We start from the raw sequence: 24,974 nt of genomic DNA on the forward strand, positions 1-24,974 counted from the left end.
GGCATTTCACCAAGGACACCTTAGTTTGGGGTCAGGGGTTAGGGGAGCACTTTGTGCACTGAGGTAAGAATACCAGCACAATAAGCTGGAAATGACCAGGACCATCCAGTAAGTGGGGGTGGACAAACCGCGATGCAGCTCAGGACCAGAACTCTGGTCCATCACGGCCCGGGTCTTATCATTCAGCCACGTTTCAGAACCATTTGCCACAACTGGGGAGAGGATAAGGCAACCGATCCATGGGACTTTTCAGACGTATTTTTGTTTTAAGCAAGTCCAGGTCATTCACAAAAGGAAGATAGGTACAGTGTTGGACCCTGAGGAGTTTACAGTCTCGATAGAAAAAGAAGTATGTACAGGAAAAAATGGATAACATAAACATCAGTAATAGGAGCAGTTCCATGAGGAATTTCAATGACGGAAAGCAGCAGAAGGGACACGAAAGCTGCCCCTGCCAGTCCGGGGAAGAGTTCGAACTTAGGGTGGTGATTTGTGGGGAAGAAACCACGAAGCTGGAACTCGGAGCTGGACCTTCACACCAAATGAGGGCTTTGAACATGGGGCTGTGGGCAGTCTTCAAACTCTTGGGGAGCCTCTGAGCTTTCTGCTCAAACCCAGCATGTCTGACCACACTTCACTCCAGAACAGTGGGGTGTGAGGAAGCACTGCCACTCCGCAGGACAGAACTGTGACACAAGCCAGCATGTCGTCCACAAAATCAGTCTGAGTCGCGCCAACAGGGTCTTCTTTTCCAAGTGCCCTGCTGATGACCACCAGCCCTGGTCTCCTCGCCCCATTCAGCTCAGCCACCAGATTCAGCGAGGCCAGGACAGTGTGTGATGTCGACAAGACATCTGGCGTGCACTTGGGGACCCCATGACCAACATGACAGACACTTCCAAAGTGTCCCCAAATGTTGATCTCATCTGAGCTCAGGGTCAGCCACTCCAGGCTCCTGACTCCTCCCCAACTTCTCAATCTTGGAGGAAGATGAACGTCTTTGTCCACAGGTCACCTGGCCAGGAATGGGCAGCATCCTGTGCCGAGAATGTGTACTTCTATGAGCTGACAGGGGCATGGGACCTGTGCAGAGTCTGTGTGTCGGGCTCCCATTGGCTGGGGCAGCTGGGAGGTCACCAGGAGCCGAGTGTAGTAGCCACCAAACACTGCCAGTAGCTGCCGGGCCATCTCCTGCAAGAGTCATGGAAGCAACGTGAGCACAGCAGACAATCCTGGGGGTGACGGGGCGTGGCCAAAGGAGAAGCCCAAATCCTGCCCTACCCAGGAGGCATGTTCCAGGTCAGACCACTGCCTAGGGCTCTTGGAAGATGCAGTTTGGCCAAGAACCCCCATTCTGCAACTCACTGGAGCTTCTGTGGCCCTGGCTGCTTCATCCCCAAGGAGGTCTTACTAACAAGACACACAGGGTTCTTCTTGGAAGCAAATCATGCACCTAGCATGCCTAATGCCCTGGGTTCCATCCCAAGCACCACAGATGTTAGTATGCCCAAGAAGACCTCTACCCTAAGAGCACTGGAGAAGTATCACCCCGGCCCTACCTACCTACACCCTCTTCACACGGTCCATGAGTTCAGACTGACTCACTTGGAGAAAATCACTAATGGGGCTGGATGGGGAGAAGCATCCCATGACAGGAGACCTTTGGTTCACATATGGTGCCTGGTCGGCATCCTGCTACCAGATGTTATAAGGGTTTGCTGATGGAAACTGAGTACCACAAAGGAACAATACTGTGCACGAAGGACACAGTGGCCCCAGGATCTGGGGGAAGCAGATGGGTGGTTAGCGTTGCTGGGTGTGGGGTCCAGAGGGGTGGCACTGTGCAGCTAGTAATTAAAAACAGGTGTAGAGACCAAGGACAGAAGAATTCCAGCTCCTCCACACCGCACTCACTGGGCAAGTGTCGGCCTGGCTGAGGCACTGTCTTCACTGGCAATATGTGCTGTCGTGAGGTGGGCGAGGCCAGCTCAGTAAATTTCACTGGATCCATCACCAATACTGAGAGCAGAAGCCAGGCTCACCCCTGGAACCTCAGCATTTGCTCAGCCTGGCCTCGCCAATCAGCCCAAGATCAATACTGTAAGAACCAATGCCCTCTCCTGCCTTCTCCCTCGTTCTGAGAGCCAGGCCAGTCTCACTCCACCCATCAAAGAAGGGAAGGTCATCGAAACCTCAGGGATGTGTTGACATGTCCTTTGCAGGATAAAAATCCTTACAAATGTGAGAGACTGTTCTGATTCTTTCCATCTGTCACAGACACAGGGAGTCTAGCTGCCCATTGAGACCTGAGTAGGGGTTATATTTTCCTTAGCTAACTGATAAGCTACTTTCAAAATGTGCATACAGAAACATACACACATGATATTCAGGACAGGAAACTGTATTTCTAAGGGTTTGAGGAAATTTGAAAGAAGAACTTGAAAGGGCCATATTTAATGAGCTACTGCATGCCAACCCAGACACACAAGCCTCTTGAATAAATCATGTGACCTTATCAGTTCTGCTCTGAAAAAAAAAAAAGTGAAAGACTAATCATTTTCTCTCTTAAGTAACCCTCTGTGAAGCCCCAGAATCCCACCAATGCAAAAGTGGGAGGCTAGGTTGGGCTAGACCTTGCTTCTCTGAATCCCAGGAAGGAAAGGAAAATGCAAATAATTGCCGAAGCTCCAAATGCCACCTAAGGTCATCCCTCTACTTGGATGTGAGCTGTCCTCATAGCTCACATATCTACCATGAAGGAACCAGACCCACACAGAACCCAAGGACAGAACCTGGCAAGCGTCTGGGGCTGATGGAGCCAGAAATGAAAGGATTCCCACAATAGCTCCAAACAGTTTAAGACTTAAGTAGATAGGTGGGTGGATGATTGATGGATGAAGATACATAATGGAGATGGATGGATGGATGGATGGATGGATGGATGGATGGATGGATGATGACAGATAGATGGATGGATGATAGATAGATAGATAGATAGATAGATAGATAGATAGATAGATAGATAGATAGATGGATGGATGGATGGATGGATGGATGGATGGATGGATGGATAGATGGATGGATGATAGACGGATGGAGATGATGGATGATAGACAGATAGATAGATGGATGGATGATGACAGATGGATGGATACATGAACATGTGACTGATCAACAGAATCTTTTTCTTTGAGACAAGGTCTCCCTGTATAGTTGAGACTAGGCTTAGACCTGCAATTCTCCTACTTCCGCTTCTTGAGTGTTGGCATTACAGGTATGTGTTACCATATCATGTCTAGCAACAGATTTTTTTTTTTTTTTTGATTTTTCGAGACAGGGTTTCTCCGTAGTTTTTGGTTCCTGTCCTGGAACTAGCTCTTGTAGACCAGGCTGGCCTCGAACTCACAGAGATCCACCTGCCTCTGCCTCCCGAGTGCTGGGATTAAAGGCGTGCGCTACCATCGCCCGGCTTAGCAACAGATTTTTAAAAGACCAATATTCATCTAAATGATGACAGGCTATGACTCATCAACATGCAACAGTCCTTGCAGTCAGTGTAGCTATCAAAAAGGATGGCCAAGATATTTAAACATATCAACAAAAGTACCGGAAGTACAAAGTTAATTCCCATAAGTGCTTTAAAGTACTGGTGTAAAGATGAAGCCTGCCATTGCAGCAGCTGGAAGGTTTATGGGTATGCCAATCCAGGCTACAAAGCTAAACTCTATCACAAAAAAAGAAAGGTGTCAGAATAAACAAAAATATGTGTTGGCGTGACAACAACAGCGGAGGAATGTGAAGACATCTCTGACCTACAAGGTATAAGTGGTTTGTGGCAACTCAGAGAGGCTGTAACCCCAAGACCTAAACCTTGAACCTTCACTCAGATCACGACCACACATGGACCCCAAGGGAGGATCTCACCAACTGCTGTGGTACCATTACCTCTGGCTCAGCCTCCGGAACAAGCTGATAGAGTTCAGTCTGCATGAGTGGTCTCTCCGGAGGACCAGGAGTGCTGGGTAGCAGGGGGGCATCCTCCAAGTCCTCAGACCCTTCCACCACAGGGCTCACTCCTGTCTCCATGACAACACATAGCTGGCTTAATTTGTTTTTCAGCATGGACTACAAAGAAACAGAGGGGACACAGGTGTGGTCTGAGTCTGGCAGGCTGTGAAAGGGTGGACCAGTTAGAGAGCCAGACAGCTGAGCTCAGAGAAGCCACGCCAGTGAGATCACAATATTCCCCACAAAAGCAGGGTCCTGGCAAGCTGCTGAAGGTCCTGGAGGGCAAACCCTGCCTGAAGTCACAGGTCTAGGCAGCCAGGAGCAGGGTGCCACGGCAATCCTGACCTCAGGATGCAGAGACCCCAGGACACGGCTGATCCTAGGGAAAGGTGCTGGTCATCTTACCTCTTGGCTCCTCTTCATTTCCTGAATATGATCAGACAAAAACTGCACACAGCTCTCCAGGTCGAAGTAGACAAACCAGAGCTGTGGAGAGAAGCAGCAGCGGCCTGACCTTAAATTTCCAACCCAAGTCTATCCCGAGCTCCCGCTCTTCATCTTTTGACAACCACCCGGCTGACTGCACTCATCTGTATGGCTGCAGAGGGTAAAACGGGGGTACTGGAACTGAACCCAAGACAGAATGCTAGGGGGACACACTATCACTAAGCTAAGGGGTCACACACACCCGCCCCCCCAAAATTGGCTTTGCAACCAAATTCAGAATATGTCCAACCACGAACAAAATGGCGAGGCCCCATCTCCCACAGAGAATCCCAGGCGGATCCCAACTTCTTTGGCCTTCACATGTCCACTGGGGCAAAGGACCAGCATCCTTACCCTCAGCAGTATGGGTACCATTCTGTCTGAGACCCAGATACACAAAGGAGAAAAGCCCTCACAAATGACATCTTCATCAACCAGAACTAAACTCAAAGATGTCAACACAGTGCTCTCCGTGGAAGGAGCGCAGGTAAGAAAGATGTCCTGGGGATACTCCCGGCCTTCCCTCCCACCTCAGCTTCAGAAGCCCCCTGGCCAGGACATCCTTACAAGGCCCAAACCTTCCATAATCCATTGAGATGCCTCGATGGTGCCACATTCACAATAATCAAGTTCTGCAGAACAGTCTAACATCTGCAAGATCGTGACCTTGCTCCCTGCTTAGGGCAACTGATCCATGAGACCAAAAGTCACAGCTCCTGCCACATAGTCTCTCTCTCCGGCTCACCCCAAGGAGGATCTGTCCACATACCTTTTTAAAGTCTTTTCACTGTGAAAAAATCTCAACTACACACAGGAGACGGGAGTCTCTATCATCCTCCTTTAACAACTCAACTCGTGCTCACCCTGTTGAGCACCACCTCTCTCCTTGCCCATCACATCACCCAGCAGCCCCAAGGACCCTAAACGACCTCCAGACACTGCATTATCTCATCCGAAGATGGCACTGTGACAATGGGAGGAACCACTCTGAAAAGATGTGGCCCTTCATTAGTCACCTGGAAACCAGCAGATTCAACGACATTCCAGGGTCCCTCCTACAGGTCAACTGATAGGGAAGACTGGGAAATGAATGAGGCGAGGAAGGAGTTGTAGACTTGAGAGACACAAAAGTGCCATTTGAACGGCCAGGAATCTTGTGCCAATATCCCAGGCAAAATAACTTTATATTGCATGCTATCCCAGGTGTGATCAGCTCCACAAAACTGACCCGTGTGTCCTCAGCCCAGCTCTGCCCAGAGAGCAGTGCCTAGCATGCGGAAGCTCTCAGCAAACATCTGTCAGACTCATAGAAGGCACACCTCCTCACACTCTAGGCACCAGCTCGGCTTCCTGGCTATGGAGGCTGTGTCCCTCCCTAATTAACGCTATCTTCAGCTGTGGACTAAGAATAAAGGACACCGCTGCTCCACAGAGGGAGGAGAAATCTTACCAGGACTTTACATTGGACGCCCGACTGCACTCAGCGCTAAGCAGAGGCAGACAGGATCAGATCCTGCCTCAGCCATGTCCCACGCATGACCTCCTACTGTAAGATCTCTCTACTTCCTTAGGGACACAGAAAGCTACTGAGCGTCACACAGCTTCTCCAGCCTTGTCTCTCCTGCCATGAAATTTCACGGTCCCTTTAAAGCCACTATGACTGTGTGCTGTCATCTTCATGGGTATGCAGGTTTACACTGGACAAGGACACTGATTCCTACAGTGCCCAACCGCAGGGTTCGGCACAGAGGTGTCCTGAGGAGAGGGGAGGGCCACTCACAGCAGCAAAGCAGACACTGGACCTCACAGGGCAGGCCAGGACAATGCAAGGCCACCTGCAAGTGGGCCACCAGGAGGGGTCACTCTGAGACACAGTACCTGGATCACACTCTGACATCCTTCCACTGTGTCTGTCACCCCGAGTAGCACACGGTGTCTCAGAAGGGCTTCATTGGCGGCCATCAGCCTCAGGTCTGTGTTAGTGTTAGCCTAAAAGACAAGTGCCCGGCCCAAGGCTGACCTCCAAGGAGGCTCCAAGGAGCTCCTCAGCCATGGACATTACAATTGCCCCTCTCCCAAAGGCCACACATCAATCTTCACGCTCAAGACAACTCTATTCTCCCCCTAAGGTGAACTCGGTGTTAAAGAGCTGGAGCCAAAGCCTGGCTCTGGCTTCCTGGCTGGACTGCCCATGTCCCTCCATTGCGTCTCCCTGTCTTAAGTAGCAGATTAATAAAAAAAGCACACCCCCTCCTCCCAGGAGTGAGGCGAGAGCTCACTAAGCTGTGAAGGACACGAGGGGCAGAGAGATGGTCTGTTTGCATGGACAGAACCGACTCTATTAACAACATACCTACTTTTTTCCCTTTTTCTTTTTTGAAACAGGAACTCCAATTTAAGATCCCCTGGCCTTAGCCTCCAGCAAGTCAGGGGTGAGACGTGTTCTCCCAGGCCATGTGCTAACAGGTCCGCAGCCCTCAGAGCTGTCTCCTCCAACTCCCACCCATACGAGGCAATGTCAAATCTGCAGCTGGCAGACACCAAGGAGACCAGAGAGGGGGAGACAGAGGTGTAACAGACCCAGAGCAGTGGCCTGGGGAAGAGACCCTCGGGGTCTTTAGCAGCAACTCCTAGAGTAGTCGAAGGGAAGCGCTCAGAAAGAGCAGGCCCCACGGGGAAACTGGACATGTGCAGGGCTCTCCCGCAGGGCCACACAGAAGGGTCAGGGTGGCCAGCACATGCCACCTACTGCAGGACTGTCCCATGAAAAAGTTCTACATGCCCAGAGCCTGTCCTCTGGAAAAAGATCACTGGGCATGGAGGAGGTATGTCATCATAACTCCCCGCACACATGGCTTCACCTGGGGTCACAGTGCACTGGAACGCCCCCACTGTCTCTGATCAGGACTCTGGGCGGTCTTGCTCACCTGTAGAGAAACTCACTCACTGAGAGTTCAGTCCCTGCCCCCACTGCCTGTGTCACCCTGTGGAAACTGCCCTGACTGAACAATGACAAAAGCAGCCACCGCATGTGGACCACTCGACGGTGGACGATCCGGACATGTGACAGGGAACCTGTGTTTTCCACTGCGTCACCCTGGCCACACACGGGCATCCAGGGGTGGACATGAGGTGGAGTCTCGGCTATTGTACCCACCACCCTTCTATTCTTGAGAAGGGCTAATCACTCACCACACGAGGGGAGGAAACAATGGAGGGGCATGGAAGCTTGAGACCCTCACAGACACTAAGTGACGCAGGGAGGGCACTAATCCTCAGGGGCACAATCAGGAAGAAGAGGTCTGCCAGGTCCTGATAAGAAATCCCTGGGGATAGCTGTGCAAGCACCAGGGAGACAGAAGCAGGTGTATCTTGAACTTCCCTGAGCTTTTCTTCACGGGCAAACAAAGTCAACAACGATTAACAATCACTACTTATGGAGCGGTTACTGCATACCAGTGCTATCGTAAATGCTGTGCTTTCCACATAAAATAAGACCTTCAGTTCCCACAGTCGCCCTATGACAGAGCCAGAGGAAACGGCCGAGCAGTGCAACTTAGCCCGCCCCAGGTTGTGGAGCTAACAAATCACAGAGAGTCCGTGTCCCTACAACACTGCTGGGCCTAGACATCAAGCTGGCAGCACAGAGCACACAGGGGCTTCCCAGAGAACATCAGTACTAGAAAGACAGGACCCTGGCAGGGTTTCTCAAGTAACCAAAGGGCCTAGAGAATCGTTTCTGGACTCTTCACCTAGGGCCCCTGGCTGCTCCTGTGAGCAGAGAGCAGGTCTTTCTCTGGGACCTGTGTCCAGCACCTCACCTGGCACTCCCTGACGTCACAGAAGGGGTGGGGAGGAGGCCGAGCACCCAGCAGGCACCCTAGACTGCGTGAGTCACTCATGGGTATCAGTGAGAGGAAGTGGACTGCCAGCTTTCCTCTTCACCTCTCCCTCCTGAGGCCGATGGCTGGCTTTCTCCTCCTCCCAAAAGAAGCATCGCCTAACAGAAGGCGCAATTTCTTTTCATAGACCACGGACAAGGATTATAAAGGCCCGAACAGAGTCCAGGGGCAGCATTATCTTGTGGGACGAGAAGCAAAGCCTAACAAAGATCCTTTCAGAACGGTTTGTCCCGTGTCACAGGCATGAAGCCAAGCCATGCCGAAGTGGAGCACTTGCTAAGGTCCACAGATTCAGGACACGGGGCAGGAGCTTCTCGGGTACCCAAAGACAGCACCCTGAGCTAGGCAGAATAATAACCTAAATCCAAGCGTCTTCCCCGAACTTGAGAATGCACTGTCACACAGCATCGTGAAGCAGAGCAGAAGCTGCTCAGCTGACCTTACACGGGGAGAGAGTCTTGGCTGCTCAGCTGACCTTAGGCAGGGAGAAGGTCTTGGCATGCCCAGGTGGAGCCACATAACCATGGAGTCCTGAAAGAGGAGACACCCCAGGAGCCCTGCCGATCTCTGCAAGAGTCTAAGGAAAGAAGTTTATATTTGTGACAGCAGCCTGGAGGCCACAGACTCGGTGCTCTCGGAGTCTTCCTGGACCTCTGCTCCCTGTCCAGAGTCACAAGGTGTTACCATGGAAAGCCTGTGACAATCTACCATCCATACACAGCAGGACACACGGACACTAACCTACCGTCCATACACAGCAGGACACACGGACACTAACCTACTGTCCATACACAGCAGGACACACGGACACTAACCTACCATCCACACAGAGCACACATGGACACTAACCTACTGTCCATACACAGCAGGCACACACGGACACTAACTTACCGTCCATACACAGCACACACAGACACTAACCTACCATCCATACACAGCACACACGGACACTAACCTACCATCCATACACAGCACACACGGACACTAACCTACCATCCATACACAGCACACACGGACACTAACCTACCGTCCATACACAGCAGGACACACGGACACTAACTACCATCCATACACAGCAGGACACACGGACACTAACCTACCATCAACACACAGCACACACGGACACTAACCTACCATCCATACACAGCACACACAGACACTAACCTACCGTCCATACACAGCACACACGGACACTAACCTACCATCCATACACAGCACACACGGACACTAACCTACCGTCCATACACAGCACACACGGACACTAACTACCATCCATACACAGCAGGACACACGGACACTAACCTACCATCAACACACAGCACACACGGACACTAACCTACCATCCATACACAGCACACATAGACACTAACCTACCGTCCATACACAGCACACACGGACACTAACTACCATCCATACACAGCAGGACACACGGACACTAACCTACCATCAACACACAGCACACACGGACACTAACCTACCATCCATACACAGCACACACAGACACTAACCTACCGTCCATACACAGCACACACGGACACTAACTACCATCCATACACAGCAGGACACACAGACACTAACCTACCATCAACACACAGCACACACGGACACTAACCTACCATCCATACACAGCACACATAGACACTAACCTACCGTCCATACACAGCACACACGGACACTAACTACCATCCATACACAGCAGGACACACGGACACTAACCTACCATCAACACACAGCACACACGGACACTAACCTACCATCCATACACAGCACACACAGACACTAACCTACCGTCCATACACAGCACACACGGACACTAACTACCATCCATACACAGCAGGACACTAACCTACCGTCCATACACAGCACACACGGACACTAATCTACCGTCCATACACAGCACACACGGACACTAACCTACCGTCCATACACAGCACACACGGACACTAATCTACCATCTATACACAGCAGGACACTAACCTACCATCCATACACAGCAGGACACACGGACACTAACCTACTGTCCACACAGAGCACACACGGACACTAACCTACTGTCCATACACAGCAGGACACACGGACACTAACCTACCGTCCATACACAGCAGGACACACGGACACTAACCCAGTAAGTGCCACTGTGAGCTGGGAAGCAAGGATCTCCTCTCTAAAGGTGATGGGTATAATACGCTTGGCTTTGAACCCTGCCTCTCCATCATGATGAGATCCAGGACAAGTTCCCTAACTCTCTGAGCCCACTCCCTGACTCTCAGGTTGCTACAGAAGTTAAGTGAGGCCAGGTTGTTGGTGAAGCACCAACCCCACCAAGGAGGGACAATGGCCCCACCTCCCCAGCCCTCATCCTCCTGCCCCGGCACTACAGTGAGGTGGGCTGTGACCTTCCCTCCCTGACAATCACAAGTTATTGTGCAGGTCCAGGGAGGTGTGTGAGCAAGCTCAGCTACCTAGAGTGCTGCAGGAACACGGGGAGAGGAGGGAAGGAAGAACATGGTGGCACAAGCCCGGAATCCTTCACTTATGAAAAGAATTGTGAGTTTGGGGCCAACCCAGACTACATGACAAGACCCCACCTCAAAGGAACAAGCAAAACAAGAGCAACATGTGCTGGCCAGAATCCCGGCACTCAGAAGGAGAGGCAGGCCAACCTATACAGAGCAAGTTCTAAATTGTGGACCTAGGTGGTAAGAACCTGTGGAAAGAAGAAAGGGAGGGAGGGAGGGGCAATGGAGAGGACCCTGTTTCTGTTAGTCATGGGTGTGCAGCCATGGGGGAGCTCAAGGAGCTGTCTGCAGCAGAATTACAGCCCTCTGGAGGGGACAGACGGGCCCCACAGCTCACCTTCCTTTGCTGTCTCTCAAACACCAGCACAAGAGTCAGGGTGAGGCTGACAGCAGTCAGGGTGGCAAGCAGCACGCCTGCCCACGGGCTGTCCAGGGCAAACATCTGGCTGGTGGAGTAGATGTTGGCCCACACCACCACATAGAACACCTGTGGAAGACACGGGAAGGCACGGAGCCGTCAGGGAGGATTCACGCCAACCCTGGGACTGAGCTCCTGCTCCCTACTTATTAAGTGAACCATGACAACAGGCTGTAACTGGCCTGGCAGAAATGAAGATATTCTAGAGACACTGTGTCTCCCAATCTGATTTTCAGGCTGTTGAAACTACGGACCCCAAAGAAATGGGAATTCTGCTAGGAATCTCATGTTGGGAAATGGCACCAGAGGTGGACTTGTCTCCCAGAAAGAAATTTTACACAACTCACCACAGTTTCTCAGACCACCTCATAGGATAAGACTGAGACCCAGATAAAGATGAGCCAGCGGTGGGAGGGGAAGCATATCTTGCCGGACTGCTCAGAGGTACACGGCCTTGGCTATCTACTTCAACTTTGCTCTCCCTCCAGGACCTCTGCGGTGTTAGCCGGAGCTCCCTGTCACTTCCCACTTTCCACTGTGGCCACATTTGCGGAGCCTCCTTTTCTGCACCCCACTTTCCGCATAGTTCCTTCAGCTGGCCTACTAGGGGTAAAGTGTGTGAGCACTCAGGTTTGAGCCCCTCACTCCTAAACCCTCCTGACGGAAAGAATTCTGTATCTAACCCCTTGTGGTATACTTTTATCCTTGCCTTGCGGTATAGCATGGCCTAGGACGAGCTATGACTTCTCTAAGACTGGGTTTCTCCGGAGGCCTGTGAACTGGGGATAATCACGCTTTCCTCACAGGACTGTCCCAGGACTAGCAGGGTAACATTTCAAAGTCCAGTATTCGTTAGGGGGTTGTTAAATGCTAGTCCCCTCTGTTCTGTCTCCCCTGAAATGGGAGGCAGGGTCAGCTGGGCTGTAAACACATACAGAAGCCAGAAAACAGAACAGCTAAGGGTTCAGCTAGATAGCCTGGGTTCACACACTGCTTGGCCACATATGTACATGTTTCTGGTGTGGATCTGTAGTCACAGGTATATGTTTGCAAGCATATGCACATACAGGTAGATAAGTACATGCATGCATGTGTGTGTGCATGCTATGAACACAGGAAGCACACCTACCTGTGAACAAAAGGAAACCACATCCCAGGGAGAAAAGCCTTGGCCAAGGTTAAACACTGACTCAGAAGCCTGGCTCCCAGTCCCTATTCCCATCCCTACTGACCCCTTCTACAGCAAATCAACATCTTTGCCACTGGGCTTTCAAAGGCAGCTGGGTTCCCCAGGACATACTGCTGCATCCGGTGTGCCTGAGGCCAAGGTGTAAGGCAATGTGGGCCTAAGCACTACTCACCACAGCAAAGGCCAGCCGCACGGGCCTCGAGTTGTAGATGATGAACCTCCTCACCTGAGGCTCCAAGAGAGCACTCTCGGCCAGGTTCCTGTATTGCTCAGCAGGGACCTATGGTACCCAAGATAAAGAGGTCATCAGTTACAGGACGGCCACTCCCCATCTCCTTCCTGCCAGCAAGTATGGTTCCTGGTTCACAGGACTGCCCATGGGATGAAGGGAAGGCAAATGGAAGGCAGGAAGGGAGGCTTGGAGCATAGATTGGGAATCCTGGGTTCAGTCTAACTGTAGGAGCCTGAGAACGAGGGCATCCGCAGAGGAGCCACACAGCCTGAGTCATGGTACCTTCCAACAAGCATAGGCAGTCTTGGGCAAGACACAGGCCCTGGGCCAAACTCCGGTCATGTCACTCAAGTACTGGGTGACTTGGGTCAAGTGAACCCTTCTCTGAGCCTTGGGTTCCTCCTCTCTAAAATGAGAGAGAGATGGGCGCACTGTGGGGCTGGGTGCATGTTCAGTCTGGCAGTGCACAGGGGAACTGGGCAGAGTGAGAGTCACACGATGGGCACTGGGCACCCAGAGCCAGCCTATCACGGCTGCCGTTTTACACTCTGCACACGATCCCAAACACGGAGGGCACAGGTCTCCCTGTCCAAAGCAGAGTGTTTGCAGAGCACACCAGCCCTACAGGTGTTAGCCACTTAGGAATTACATCTTGACATGGGACATCTCAAGGACTCAGGAGTAAGGGAGCTTGCCAGTGAATGATGCAAGTCCGATGACCCCAGATCATCCCCCAGAATCTAGAGAAAGGTAGAAGGAAAGAACAGGCGTCACGGAGTTGTCCTGACCTCCACACACGCACCCTGGCACACATATACACATACCGTCCACCTACATACACATGTTAACATCATTATAAATACATTTTTTCCAAGTGGAAAACATGTCATCAAAGAACACAATGCAACAATATACACACAAACTCTCCTCACTAATCTCAAGATAATAATTTTAGAAAGATTTGGGGTTTGAGGAAATGGCTCAGTAGGTAAATCTGCTGCACAAGCCTGAGGACTTAAGTTTGGATTCTTAGCACCTGTGTTAAATAGCTGGGTGCTTTGGGAAAATCCCTGGCACCCAGTCAAGGTGGATCAGTCGACTCCACATTCAGCAACAGACCCTGTGTCAATAAACAAGGTAGAGAGCAAACTAGGAAGACACATGACCTCTGACCTGCACATGTGTGTACATATGAACACATACACATGCATACACCACACAAGGAAGAGAGGGAGGGAGGGGAGAGGGGGAAAGGGAGGGAGGGAGGGAGGGAGGGAGGGAGGGAGGGAGGGAGGGAGGGAGGGAGGGAGGAAGGAAGGAAGGAAGGAAGGAAGGAAGGAAGGAAGGAAGGAAGGAAGGAAGGAAGGAAGGAAGGAAGGAAGGCAGGCAGGCAGGCAGGCAGGCAGAGGAAAACGAGTAGGGGAAGTTCTGCACAAAGATGGGATGAAAACACGGAAGGCAAAGGCAGCCCGTCCAGAGCAGGAAAGGCTCAGTGCTGTCTACAAAGTCTTCCTTCAGGGTACTGAGCCACCTGCACCCCTATTGGCTAGTCCAGGAAGACCTCACCTTGAGGGCTCTGGGGAGGAGGCCACACCATTGTCCTTCACAGCAACAGCAAGTGCTAAGGCTCACTGAGAGCCTGCTATGTTCCAGAACATCTACGAATGCTCTTGGTGTCACACACGTAATCCTGATGGAAGCCGTACACACCAGGCCTTAACATCACCCTCTCTTACAGACAAAAGTGAGGACCGGAGAGGCTAAGTCTCCTGCCTGAAATCACACAGGCAGTGGGGAGCAAGCCTGGATCCATATCCACACAGCGGGTCTGTGAAGCGCAGGCCTGGATTCACTGTTTGAAGGTATCATAGCATTATGTGGTAAGCTCCAGGAACTGTCACAACAGTTCCTCCCCTACAATGTCTTTCTCCTGCCCAGTATTCTTAATATAACCCTCAACAACCCTGTCAGGGTCTAGCCTTCCATGAAGCTTTCGTGACCACCCACCACAGGGAAGTTCAAAACTTCCTCCTATGCCGTCAGTACCTGGTATGGTGCCCTACCGTGGCGTCCATGCCTGGCTGACCTTGTCTGGCTGACCTTGCTTACTGGTCCAAGTCTAGCTCCTGCTGGGCAGTGTGGTCACTAGCACTGGGTCCTGGACACCTGTGCACAGCTTAGCCAGCTCAAGGCCTGGACAGAACCCCAACACGCACATTCTGAGGGAACACGCTGGCAAGGAAGGATACTTCTAATATACTTTCCTATGCGCCTGCCCACAGCCAGCTCAGGTAAATGTTAAGGAAATGTGTATGAAGAGACAGATGGGTGGGCACATAGCCAGGTGGACAGAAAGAAGAGACTCAACCAGCCAGCACTCACCTGAATGCCCCAGGCCTGTAGCTGCTCTTCTACAGCTCCCAGGTCGAAGGAGACGGGTGCACAGGTATTGTCAATCCGGAGGACTGTGAGGACCTGGCCATTGTGAAGCTCTGCAAGCAGAACAGAGGATCATGGACCAAACAAGTGCACCTCTGGAGGAGGTCAGAACTGAAGGCATCACACCTCAGGAGGGGAGTACCTTCTCGTGATGAGGAGCGTGGTAGCCGTCCCACAAGCCTAAGGAGGTAGCTTGACTGGGAAGTCCCCGGGAGGCAAAAGTAAGACCCACACTGGTTAACTATATAATTTATAACTTCCCAAAGCAGAAAGACATCAAGCAAAGGATGGGTGGTATTGACATCAAGCAAAGGATGGGTGGTATTGAGTGCCCTGTCACAAGGCTGGAAACAGAGGCTGAAAAACAATAGGGGCCTGATGTTCGGGTAAGCCCTGAACAGGAAGTTCAGTTGAAGAATTTAAATCCCAGCAATGAGCCAAATATCAGATCTAAATAGTTACCATGAAATATCAGCCCCAGATGGCCACACCTGCATCCCCAGACTGCTGCCAGGGCAAAGAGGAGTGAACACTGCAGATGGAATGCATGGCACGGGTCAACTGGCCGTAAGCAGGGACCGCAGCCTGCAGTACCCAGTGGGGCAGATGGAATGCAGGGCACAGGTCAGCTGGCCGTAAGCAGGGACCGCAGCCTGCAGTACCCAGTGGGGCAGATGGAATGCAGGGCACGGGTCAGCTGGCCGTAAGCAGGGACTGCAGCTTGCAGTACCCAGTGGGGCTGAGGCAGGTCACAGAGAGCTACACCATTGCTAGCTTTGACCACAGGAGGAGGAGTCACAAGCTAAGCACTGTGGGTAGTCTGTACCACTGGGAAGAGGAAGGGAAAGGACACAGAGCCCTGCCCCGCCGAAGCCTCATCTGCACACATACGGGTATACACGCGTGTGTAATTGTTCAGATTGAGCCCTTCCTTTATGCCACACTTCCATGCTGGTCTGTTCATCGTAAGAGTGCCTGAGCTGGTTTAGTGCCCTGCATACATGTATGACACACGAGTGAGTGAGTATGACAGGACTCTGATCCTCAGCCTTGATAGGCTTCTCACGGCCTGGGTCAGGAAGGAAGAGCACTGCCACTCTCAAAGATTCCATCACAGAATTCTAAACTCAAGGTCCTCTCCAAAAGAACTCTCGATTTTGCCCTCCTCCTTACTTTTTGAAAGGAGTGCAGTTCATGGATAAAATACAGGCCAGCCCTTGAGGGATCACACTGTGACCCCGTCTATTACTCACAAGGTGAATGTATAGGAGAAACTATTTCCTTACCTACCAATGGTCACAGCCACCATGGAAGACTGTCAGCCATTCAGAGGACAGCCTGATGTCACCTCAAGTGTGTGAATCACTGGCCCCAGTGAGATCATAACTCAGAAACAAGCTGTTCAGAACTCAGAAGTCCTGATAGACAACACTAATATATCTTTTATGCCCCACCCCCACCTTGATAAAAGTATACATTAAACTGAAGACTACTCAAATGGAAAGGCATAGACAGAAAAGAAACAAGAGCGGCTAACTAGACCTCTACTGGAGAATTGGAGCCCACACTATGCGCCTGCTCCAAGAGTTCTAAGAAGTGCATGCTGTTCACAGGGAAAGAGAAGCCAAGTCCCTGGAAAGCCGTCTACCCAGCTGACCTGGGGGACGGAGATGGAACAAACAAAAGGAAGAGGTAGTGCCCAAACACAGCCACCATCCCGTGACGTCTCCCAAAGGAAGAGGTAGTGCCCAAACACAGACACCATCCCGTGACGTCTCCCAAAGGAAGAGGTTGTGTCCAAACACAGCCACCGTCCCGTGACGTCTCCCATTGTTGCCCTCGCTGCCACACTGGATGAGCCTCCCCCAGGAGAGTCTGGAACCTTCAGACAGCTACACCCTGGGCTACAAGCATTTGCCCAAACCCTACAAAGACCTTTCACCGAGTCTCTTATTTATCTTTCTAATAGGAGTTCCTGGATTCTTGGCAACATGAGTCCTGCACTTAGAAATGCTCGTTTCTAGACCTAAGCAAAGCTGAGAGAGAGAGAGAGAGAGAGAGAGAGAGAGAGAGAGAGAGAGAGAGAGAGAGAATATGCACAAAGCAGCAAGGGGGAGCTTATTAAAATTCAGCAGAGAGATGCCTTTCAAGTCTTGAAGAAAAGAAATACTTCATCCTGTTCCTTTCTACTACAGCATGGAGAGATGTTTAAATTGCTTTATAACAATCAATAACACAGTCATACAGCTTTTTTGAACAGAGTTTCAGGCCCACTATTAAGCCCACATTTCTATAGAACACCCACAGTTTATAGTGCTGTTTTTCCTTGCTACACCCAGCTACCATCCATCCCTTCATTGAGCACAATACTGACTCCATGTCTCCTATGGAGCAGGCCTCCTGCTGGCTCTACAGGGAAGGGTGAGACAGTACCCAGCCCTACCCTCCCTGAACTTCCATTATGGTAGGGAGGCTGGACACTCAATATTTATCACATAGATAATTGGTATACTAAATAAATTGTGCAGGAAGAATACATCAGAAAATCCCAACTAAGGCTAAGCCATCAAATAATTTGCCATGGGAAGGAAGGATGAATTGAGGCCCAAAGGATGAATGGTAACCAAGTACCAAAAAAGCATGGGTAGAAAGAACATCATGTACAGAGGTCCTGAGACTGAATGCCCTGGCAAAGAACAGCGAACAGGGCAGCAGGCAGAGCTATGGCTGGCCTGGGGAATGATGGATCTTTACAACATGTCCAGTGGAGGCCTGGGTCAGAATTTGCCAGCAGGCTGCACATCTAAAAAAGGTCGTCTAGTGGGAAGGAAAGGTGGTGACAAGAGGTGGTGGCAGAGAGAACAGGGTAGAAATGACAGAAAGTGGCCTGCAGCTGAATCCTAAAGACACCCAGCTATCCAGAGACCCCAGTTATAGGTGTGAGTTCAGCACGGAATGGGACACAGTGAGAAGGGAGGGGATCATGGGGTAGGAGTCATGACCTTACCTTGACCCCAGCCAGGAGGGCTCCTTTGAGGCAGGGAGCTGCAGCCCAGGATAGAGGTGGGCAGGGGACCAGCTGCCCCACCAGGGTCTGTGGGAGGCTCACAGGCCATGGCAAAGAGGCAGCTGCTCCCGCTTCTACTTCCTGTTTCTGGGCGTACAGTTCATGCTGGGGCAGTGTCTCATCTCCATCGCCTATGAAAACAGCACAAGAAAGAAGGTGAGCCGGGCGCCCTGGCCTTCCCGGGGCCAGAGCTGCTAAAGGGCAGGGACGGCCGTCAGGAGTCTAAATGCTGACTTTTCTATCCTGCTGAGGAAATTCTTTCTCAGAATGAGAAGAGGGAACTAAAACCTTCCCCAGGCCTCAGCTGAGAATTCCCCTTCCAGCTGTGGGTCTTCTCCATCTCAGCCACACCAGGCCCCAGTCATTTCTTCCTGAGATGCCCAGGTAAGCAAGGCTGAGGCAGACATCACATTCATGATGGGGAGGCTGTTTCTGTACAGCTTCCTACAAGGCACTGCAAGTTGCAGAAGATGAAAACAGAGGACACAGAGAAGACAGAGGAGCAAACAGGAAACACAGATTACAGGCAGAGTCCTGACAAGCACGAAGAGGAGAACTAGCCAGACAGTTAGGCTACACTCCAGTTCCTTAAAGGGGCGCGGTCCATGTTCAGGGTTCACTGTGGTCCCACCACCTCCTATTTCTATTTGTATAAACTTGGATGTGTGTGTGTGGCTTAACCTCAGAGCTTCAATAGGTTTCTCCAGATCTAGCGGCCTCCCCCACAGGCCCACTACAAGGAATCAGTGGACATTACACAGGAAGGCATGGGAGACAGAGATCATACTCCAGGAATATGAACTCTTTTAACCCTTCAATGCCAGCACTCTTGAGGCAGAAGCAGACAGATTTATGTGAGTTCACCAGCCTGATCTATATAATCCCAACACTGAAGGGTACATGCGGGGAAAGACAATAAGATGGACAATCTTAGGGCAAGCCTGAGCTACACAGTCAGCTTCAGACAGGGGTAGGCTACCTTAAAGCCCTGCCCCATCAGAAAGACAGCAGCAGTCCTGCTGTGACTGTTTACACACAGCTGGGGTGACTGAGGCAAGGGCTGGGTCGCTGGGGCTTCCAGGTGGCCAACCCAACACACACACATTGTATCTGAGAAAAGCCTGTAAGGAGAGTAAGCTCTGGCTTTGCAGCTCCCTCCGAAGGATAATGAAGACACAGCCAATGCCTCCAGTATCAGCTGGCCCACAGGCACAGCAGGCATCAGTCAAAGCAGGAATGCTCCTGGGTCACCAATCTGCTGCAACCTGTGCCGTGTGTCCCCAGGAAAATCATGTTCCACTCAAACACCCAAAAGTGGCACACTGACCCTGTGAGTGTCTGGTGGACGGTCCTTTGCAGCATTCACTCGCTACCAAGGAAGGTGACATTGGAGGCCGCATAAAGCTTCCAGATGACCAAACTGGCCCCAAGGCCCACCCACTGACCTCTACTGGGAGAAACTGATCCTTCCGACCCCTTCACTGCTCATCTTCATTCTTCAGCAGGAGCAGCTGCATAGGTGAGGGATGCCCTGTGAAATGAAAATGTGGGGCCGAAGGACCCGGGGTCAGGGAGGCAACTCAGCAGCTGGTAGCACTTGCCTCACAAACCCGACGACCTGAGTTCAACCCTGGTGCCCACATAAAAGCCAGATGATGTGGCAGGCATGTCTACAACCGCAGTGTTCCTATGGTGATGGGGGGCAGAGGGAGGAGATGAAGGCAGGAGGCTCTTGGACCAGGCCACAAGAAGAGAGAGCCTGGGGCTGGACAAATGGCCCAGAGTTAAGAGCACTTGATATCCTTACAGAGGACCAGGGTTCAGTTCCCAGAACCCACACAGTGGCTCACAACCATCCATGACTCCAGCTCCAGGGAACCCACAAGGGTAATAGACACACACACAGTATAGACATACATACAGGAAAACACATAAGGTAATAAATCTATAATTTATTATAAATATTAAATATATGTTTTTATTCATTTAGAAATATTATAAATATAAATAAATCTATTATAATAATATATTATTGTAATAAATAAAACTAAAAGGAGAAATACAGACAGACCCTGCCTCAAAAAGGCAGAAGGCAACAACCTGCTCTCAAAAGTTGTGCCCTGACCTCTGCAAACTGAAGAAATGAAGACGGCAGCAGCGGGCTGGAGAGATGGCTCAGTGGTTAGGAGCACTAACTCCTCTTCCAGAGGACCCAGGTTCAATTCCCAGCACCCACATGACAGCTAACAACTGTAACTCCAGTTCCAGGGGATCTGACACCTTCACATCAATGCACATAAAATAAAGTTAAATTTTATATATATATAATATATATGGTGGCAGCATAATAAAACCAAATTGTAGGGAAAGACGGCTCCATATGAGGGGGCCCAAATACCTGAAGCCAGCCCAGCGTTAAGCTCTAGAATGTGGTTCTCAACCTGTGGGTCGTGAAGAACTGTACGAAAGGGTCGTAGCTTTAGGAAGGGTGAGTCTAGATGGTTCCTTGGGAGCCTCTCTCCCAATGAAAAACAGATAAAAGATGAATATTACCAAGCTGGGAGCCTAAGGCTAAACAGTAACAAAATGTTAGGAAAATACATGAACGCTTTGGAGCCAAAGTCTGGCCGGATGGATGCAGTCACCTTCAGCACCCGCCCATCCCCCAGTCTGAACTCTGTGTGAGCATCCGTGCAGTGGGCAGGGAGGCCTGCCTCATTTGGTCTGAACTCTGCTGTGAGCATCTGTGCAGTGGGCAGGGAGGCCTGCCTCATTTGGCTGCTTCAGGAAGAGCATGGTGTTCAGTGCTCTGTCCCCAGGGTCCTTCCTTTCCTCAACATGGCTTTCCTGTTTCACGGACAAGACACACCTCTCCACAACTGAGTGGCACAGGATCCCCTGTGTCTCCAGGGTCAGGCCACAGTACCATGCCCTCATGCCTCTGGGCCTACTCTGCTTTCCTTCAGCTTATCCACAGACACCTTTGAGTAGACCCAAAGAAATCATGTTTCTCAGCATGATCTAGAAATAAATTCCAGCCACCCTGCAATACTCTTCAGGGAAGACGGAGTCTCGTCTTTGCTCACTGTCGACCTGGCCTGCAGCAGCATTCTTACACACTAGGTACTTACCACCAACCTCACCGTGCCTGTTTTCTTTCTTATACCCCCAAGAGGTACAAAAACAGCCACAAGGTTGCACCCAGAGTCGACACCCCTCTGCTTCCTCTGATCAATTACTGGACCACAAGGCAGACACAACCTTGTCATCTGTCGTCCAGGCCACACTTCAGCCTCGCACCACTGGAGTGCTGAAATGGCTGGGAGGGGCTGACACCGGCTGGAGCTGAAGCCTGGGACTGCACAGAAGGATCCACTGGTTGCAAAATCCCACAATGAAGCATTGTTTTGGGGGCAGAAATCACAGCACCCACAGCATCCCTTGGCTGCCCACAGATACCCAATCAGCAGACTCCAGTCATAGGCCTGACACCCGCCCACAGCTGCGTGGGCCGGCTGGAAGCAACCTGGCCAGTCCAACTACTTCCCACCTTGGTGGCCTTGAGAAAGGAACTGAACTCTCTGCTGCCATTTCTGGAGCAGGGACCAGGAGAGTAATTTAGGATTACCCTGCTGTTGCCGGTTCACAAGATCTACCTTGGAGAAGAGCGCTTACTGAGCGAAGGCAGCTGACATCGACTACTAGCCTTCCTTGAGAACCTTCTAGGGCCAGCCCCCGACTGTAAAACCAGGAATGCAACACGAAGAATCTGCTCAGTTCTCCCTGCAGGGATCGCCATCCACTGGGAAAGGCATGCACCAAGAGAACTGCCAGAAAGATGAAGAGGCAATCAGGCGGCAAAGGGGCTGCCTAGATGTTCCTAGGCTTCACCAAAGTGGAAACTGAAAGAAGCCGTGCCAGATTTGAATGTGTTCAGACCCAGAGGTCAGGATGGCTCCCTCTGTAGATCCTCATCCTACAGGGCCACGAGGATGAAGGCAGACCCCCAAGGGCAGATGCTGACCATTTACCATCCCCTCAGCCCTGCTCCAGGCTTCAGTACACAAGTCAGGGAGCCCGACGCAAGGGTAAGCGGAGCACAGAAGGAGCAAGCGCTGAGACTCCTGCCAGTCCCTTAGGGAATCCACATTTCAACCAGATTTTCCAGGCTGTGCAGACTCAAGCTCCCAGGGGTCCCATCGCTGCACAGTGCCTGCCAGCCTCACCGACAACTAAGCGCCTGCCCAGGCTGCCCTGAAAGGAAAGAGAAAGCGGCTTTCCTTCTTCAAACTCAGCTTCACTACACTGCAAGTCCAACAGATCAGAGGGGCGACAGTCCCAAAAGTTTAGGACAGAAAAGGCCTGGCTAGATAAGGAATCCAAACTACCCATTTCAATGATGTGGACATTAAGCCCCGGAAGAGAAAGCTGACTATCCAAGGTCAGGGAGCAAAAACCCAGAGGGAGCCAGAACAGAAAGCCGGTTTAGCCCGGCCCGGCGCCTCCCGTCGTACCTGGCCTTGGCCTTGGGCAGCTGGCTCCCTGGTCTGCCCTCTGGCCTTGGGGCTCCCTCACTCGCCCTACCCCGCAGCTCCCACGCCTGACGCGCGGGGCGGGAACAAGTCACCCGAGCCTTAGCGGCGGGACGCGCACGCAAGCGCCGCGGCCCCAACCCCCGGAGCGCGGGCGTACGGGCGCGCGCACGGTCCGCACACACTCACCGCAACCCGGGGACGCGCAGGGTCGGAGGCCTCTTCTGCACCTAGGCGTCTCTGTGCCGGCGTCCCAGCGTCCGCCTCTCGCGCCTCCCGCGCCCCGCCCGAGCGGTCTCCTCCGCCAAGCCGCCCTGCGGCCGCGTCTCCCGGGCCCAGCCGCGAGCGTTTCATCAGCCGCGCTCCCCTAGGGCACCGGAAGGGGCCCCGCGCGCCCGCCACGTGCTTGGGATCTGGGCTCGTCCCCGCAGGGAAGGTGGGGGTGGGGGGGTGAGGAGGCCGATCCCGAGTGACCGAGAGTCACAGGATCCGGTGCATGAGACACACTCGGGACCAGAAGTTTCTTCTGGGCTTGTTGTTATTGAAAAACGGTATGCAGTACTGAGAGCGTCGGCGTGAGGAGATGGCCTAACGGCTGGTTCAAAATCTCCATTTATCCATTCAATAAATTAAACCTTGTCTGCGTTTTCTTTTAAAAATGTTTGGTTATGACTGTTCCATGAAATTGTGAGATGTTAAAACTCACACTTGCTCGTCCTACTCTTGGAGATTTATAAGGCTCTATGATGACCTTTCCAAGTGAATCCCTGGTCTTGGATTCACCTTGGTTTGTTGTTCTGACAATAGGGGTGACACCAGGCTAACTGCACGTACTTTTTCTTTGCAGTACGTGCTTATATAAAAGGAACAGATTCTGTTCTATTGGCCACCTTACCTAGTCTTTCAACAAAGAGCCTGAATACTTAGCTCCTGCTACAATGGCCTCATTTCTTAAGGGGCTCATAAGCTTCTGTACTTTGTTAAAAATGGGCCTCTCCTTGCCTTGTTCCTCCCCTATGATGGATGCGTATGTGGTTCCTACCCTTACTTGCAAGAAGGGCTAGGACACAAACACCACTGCCCTTTTTCTACATACGAGTGGTCTTGCACAGGCACACGATCACATTTTGAGTTCAATCTCTTGAGGACTTTTGGACCACAGGACTTACATGGCTGCATACCCAAAGGAAGGATTTTTGGAGCAGCAAGAACAAATTGAAAATCCAAGTAACATCCCATGTGGGTGCTCAGGGAGACAGATGAGTCAGATCAGGGTGTCAGGCTATTAAAAATAAATTTCATTGTGAGCAAATCAATACTGAGTACCTGCTCAGTGCCAGCACTGTAGAGAATAGTTCGTAGAAGGGTCCTATGTAGTATGATCAATTTGCTAGTAGTAATTTAGAGGCCTGGAAAAAAAAGAGACTCAAGGGGTACTGAGACTTCTAAACAAAATGCTGACAGGCTATTGAAAGGGAACATGCAGCAAGCTGTGGTCTAGCCCAGGTCTCTAACCTTGCCTCTGGAGCAAGGCCTGCTACCTCCATGACGAGACGGCCTGTCTGCCCTTCCCACCGCGCTTTCTTGCCCATGTTCCAGCACAAAGTTTTCTGTTGGCACATCAGCCTCCCACAGGCACAGAGATGGGACTCAGAAGCTGCCGACAAGGTTAGGGGAAGTAGCAGCCTGAGATTTGGCTGTTCTGTTCTCTCATTCAGTGATACCTGCTGATGTGGAAGATGTCAAGAACCAAACAGTGGATGCTTACAGTGTTCTGCTGACAGCACCCCTGAACCCTGGGCATGGTGGAAAGGCCCATCAACTCCAGGGAAGCGTACCGCAGAGCTGACTTCAGTAGTGACAGCTTGGTGGAGCCTTGGGGACCTCAGTGGGGACTTCAGTTTTACCACCTGCAGCCTACCCTGGATGAATCATTGCCCTCTCCCCAAACCCCAAGCTCCATAAATAGAGCTGTTCTCAGTTCCTCCTGTGCCCAATTCTTTCACTTCCAGGTCAGTGGTTGCCTCAGGTCTGGAAGTGGTTCTCTCGTTATCTGGAAGACTACTGCCAAACCCATGCTTCTCACCGGACTGGCCCATCCTCGGGTCTTCCCTCTTCATCGGGAAGATTAGTGCCAAACCCATCCTTACCTGTCTGGCCCGTTCTCAGGTCTTCCCTCTTC

The 24,974-nt window shown here is 51.5% G+C and overlaps 1 protein-coding gene across 7 annotated transcripts; it reads right to left on the reverse strand.

Annotated features, from left to right (window-relative positions):
* Positions 1-236: 236 nt before the first annotated feature.
* Positions 237-23,320, reverse strand: Tmem268 (transmembrane protein 268). 7 transcript variants are annotated; one of them, XM_057785037.1, is made up of 11 exons: positions 22,775-22,949; positions 20,386-20,540; positions 19,706-19,791; positions 18,201-18,391; positions 15,137-15,246; positions 12,695-12,802; positions 11,253-11,402; positions 6,373-6,483; positions 4,414-4,494; positions 3,946-4,125; positions 237-1,191 (listed from the first exon to the last, which is right to left on the reverse strand). In XM_057785037.1, the coding sequence occupies exons 4-11, from the start codon at positions 18,307-18,309 to the stop codon at positions 1,012-1,014; spliced, it is 1,029 nt and encodes a 342-aa protein (XP_057641020.1). In that variant the 5' UTR covers positions 18,310-18,391; positions 19,706-19,791; positions 20,386-20,540; positions 22,775-22,949; the 3' UTR covers positions 237-1,011. The 7 variants fall into 7 exon arrangements, with proteins under 7 accessions (XP_057641020.1, XP_057641018.1, XP_057641019.1 ...); XM_057785035.1 differs by lacking the exons at positions 20,386-20,540; positions 22,775-22,949 and adding an exon at positions 22,982-23,320; XM_057785036.1 differs by lacking the exon at positions 20,386-20,540.
* Between the last annotated feature and the right edge of the window lie 1,654 nt (positions 23,321-24,974).

This window comes from Chionomys nivalis, chromosome 11 (assembly GCF_950005125.1).
Source record: "Chionomys nivalis chromosome 11, mChiNiv1.1, whole genome shotgun sequence".
NCBI classification, from domain to species: Eukaryota; Metazoa; Chordata; class Mammalia; order Rodentia; family Cricetidae; genus Chionomys; species Chionomys nivalis.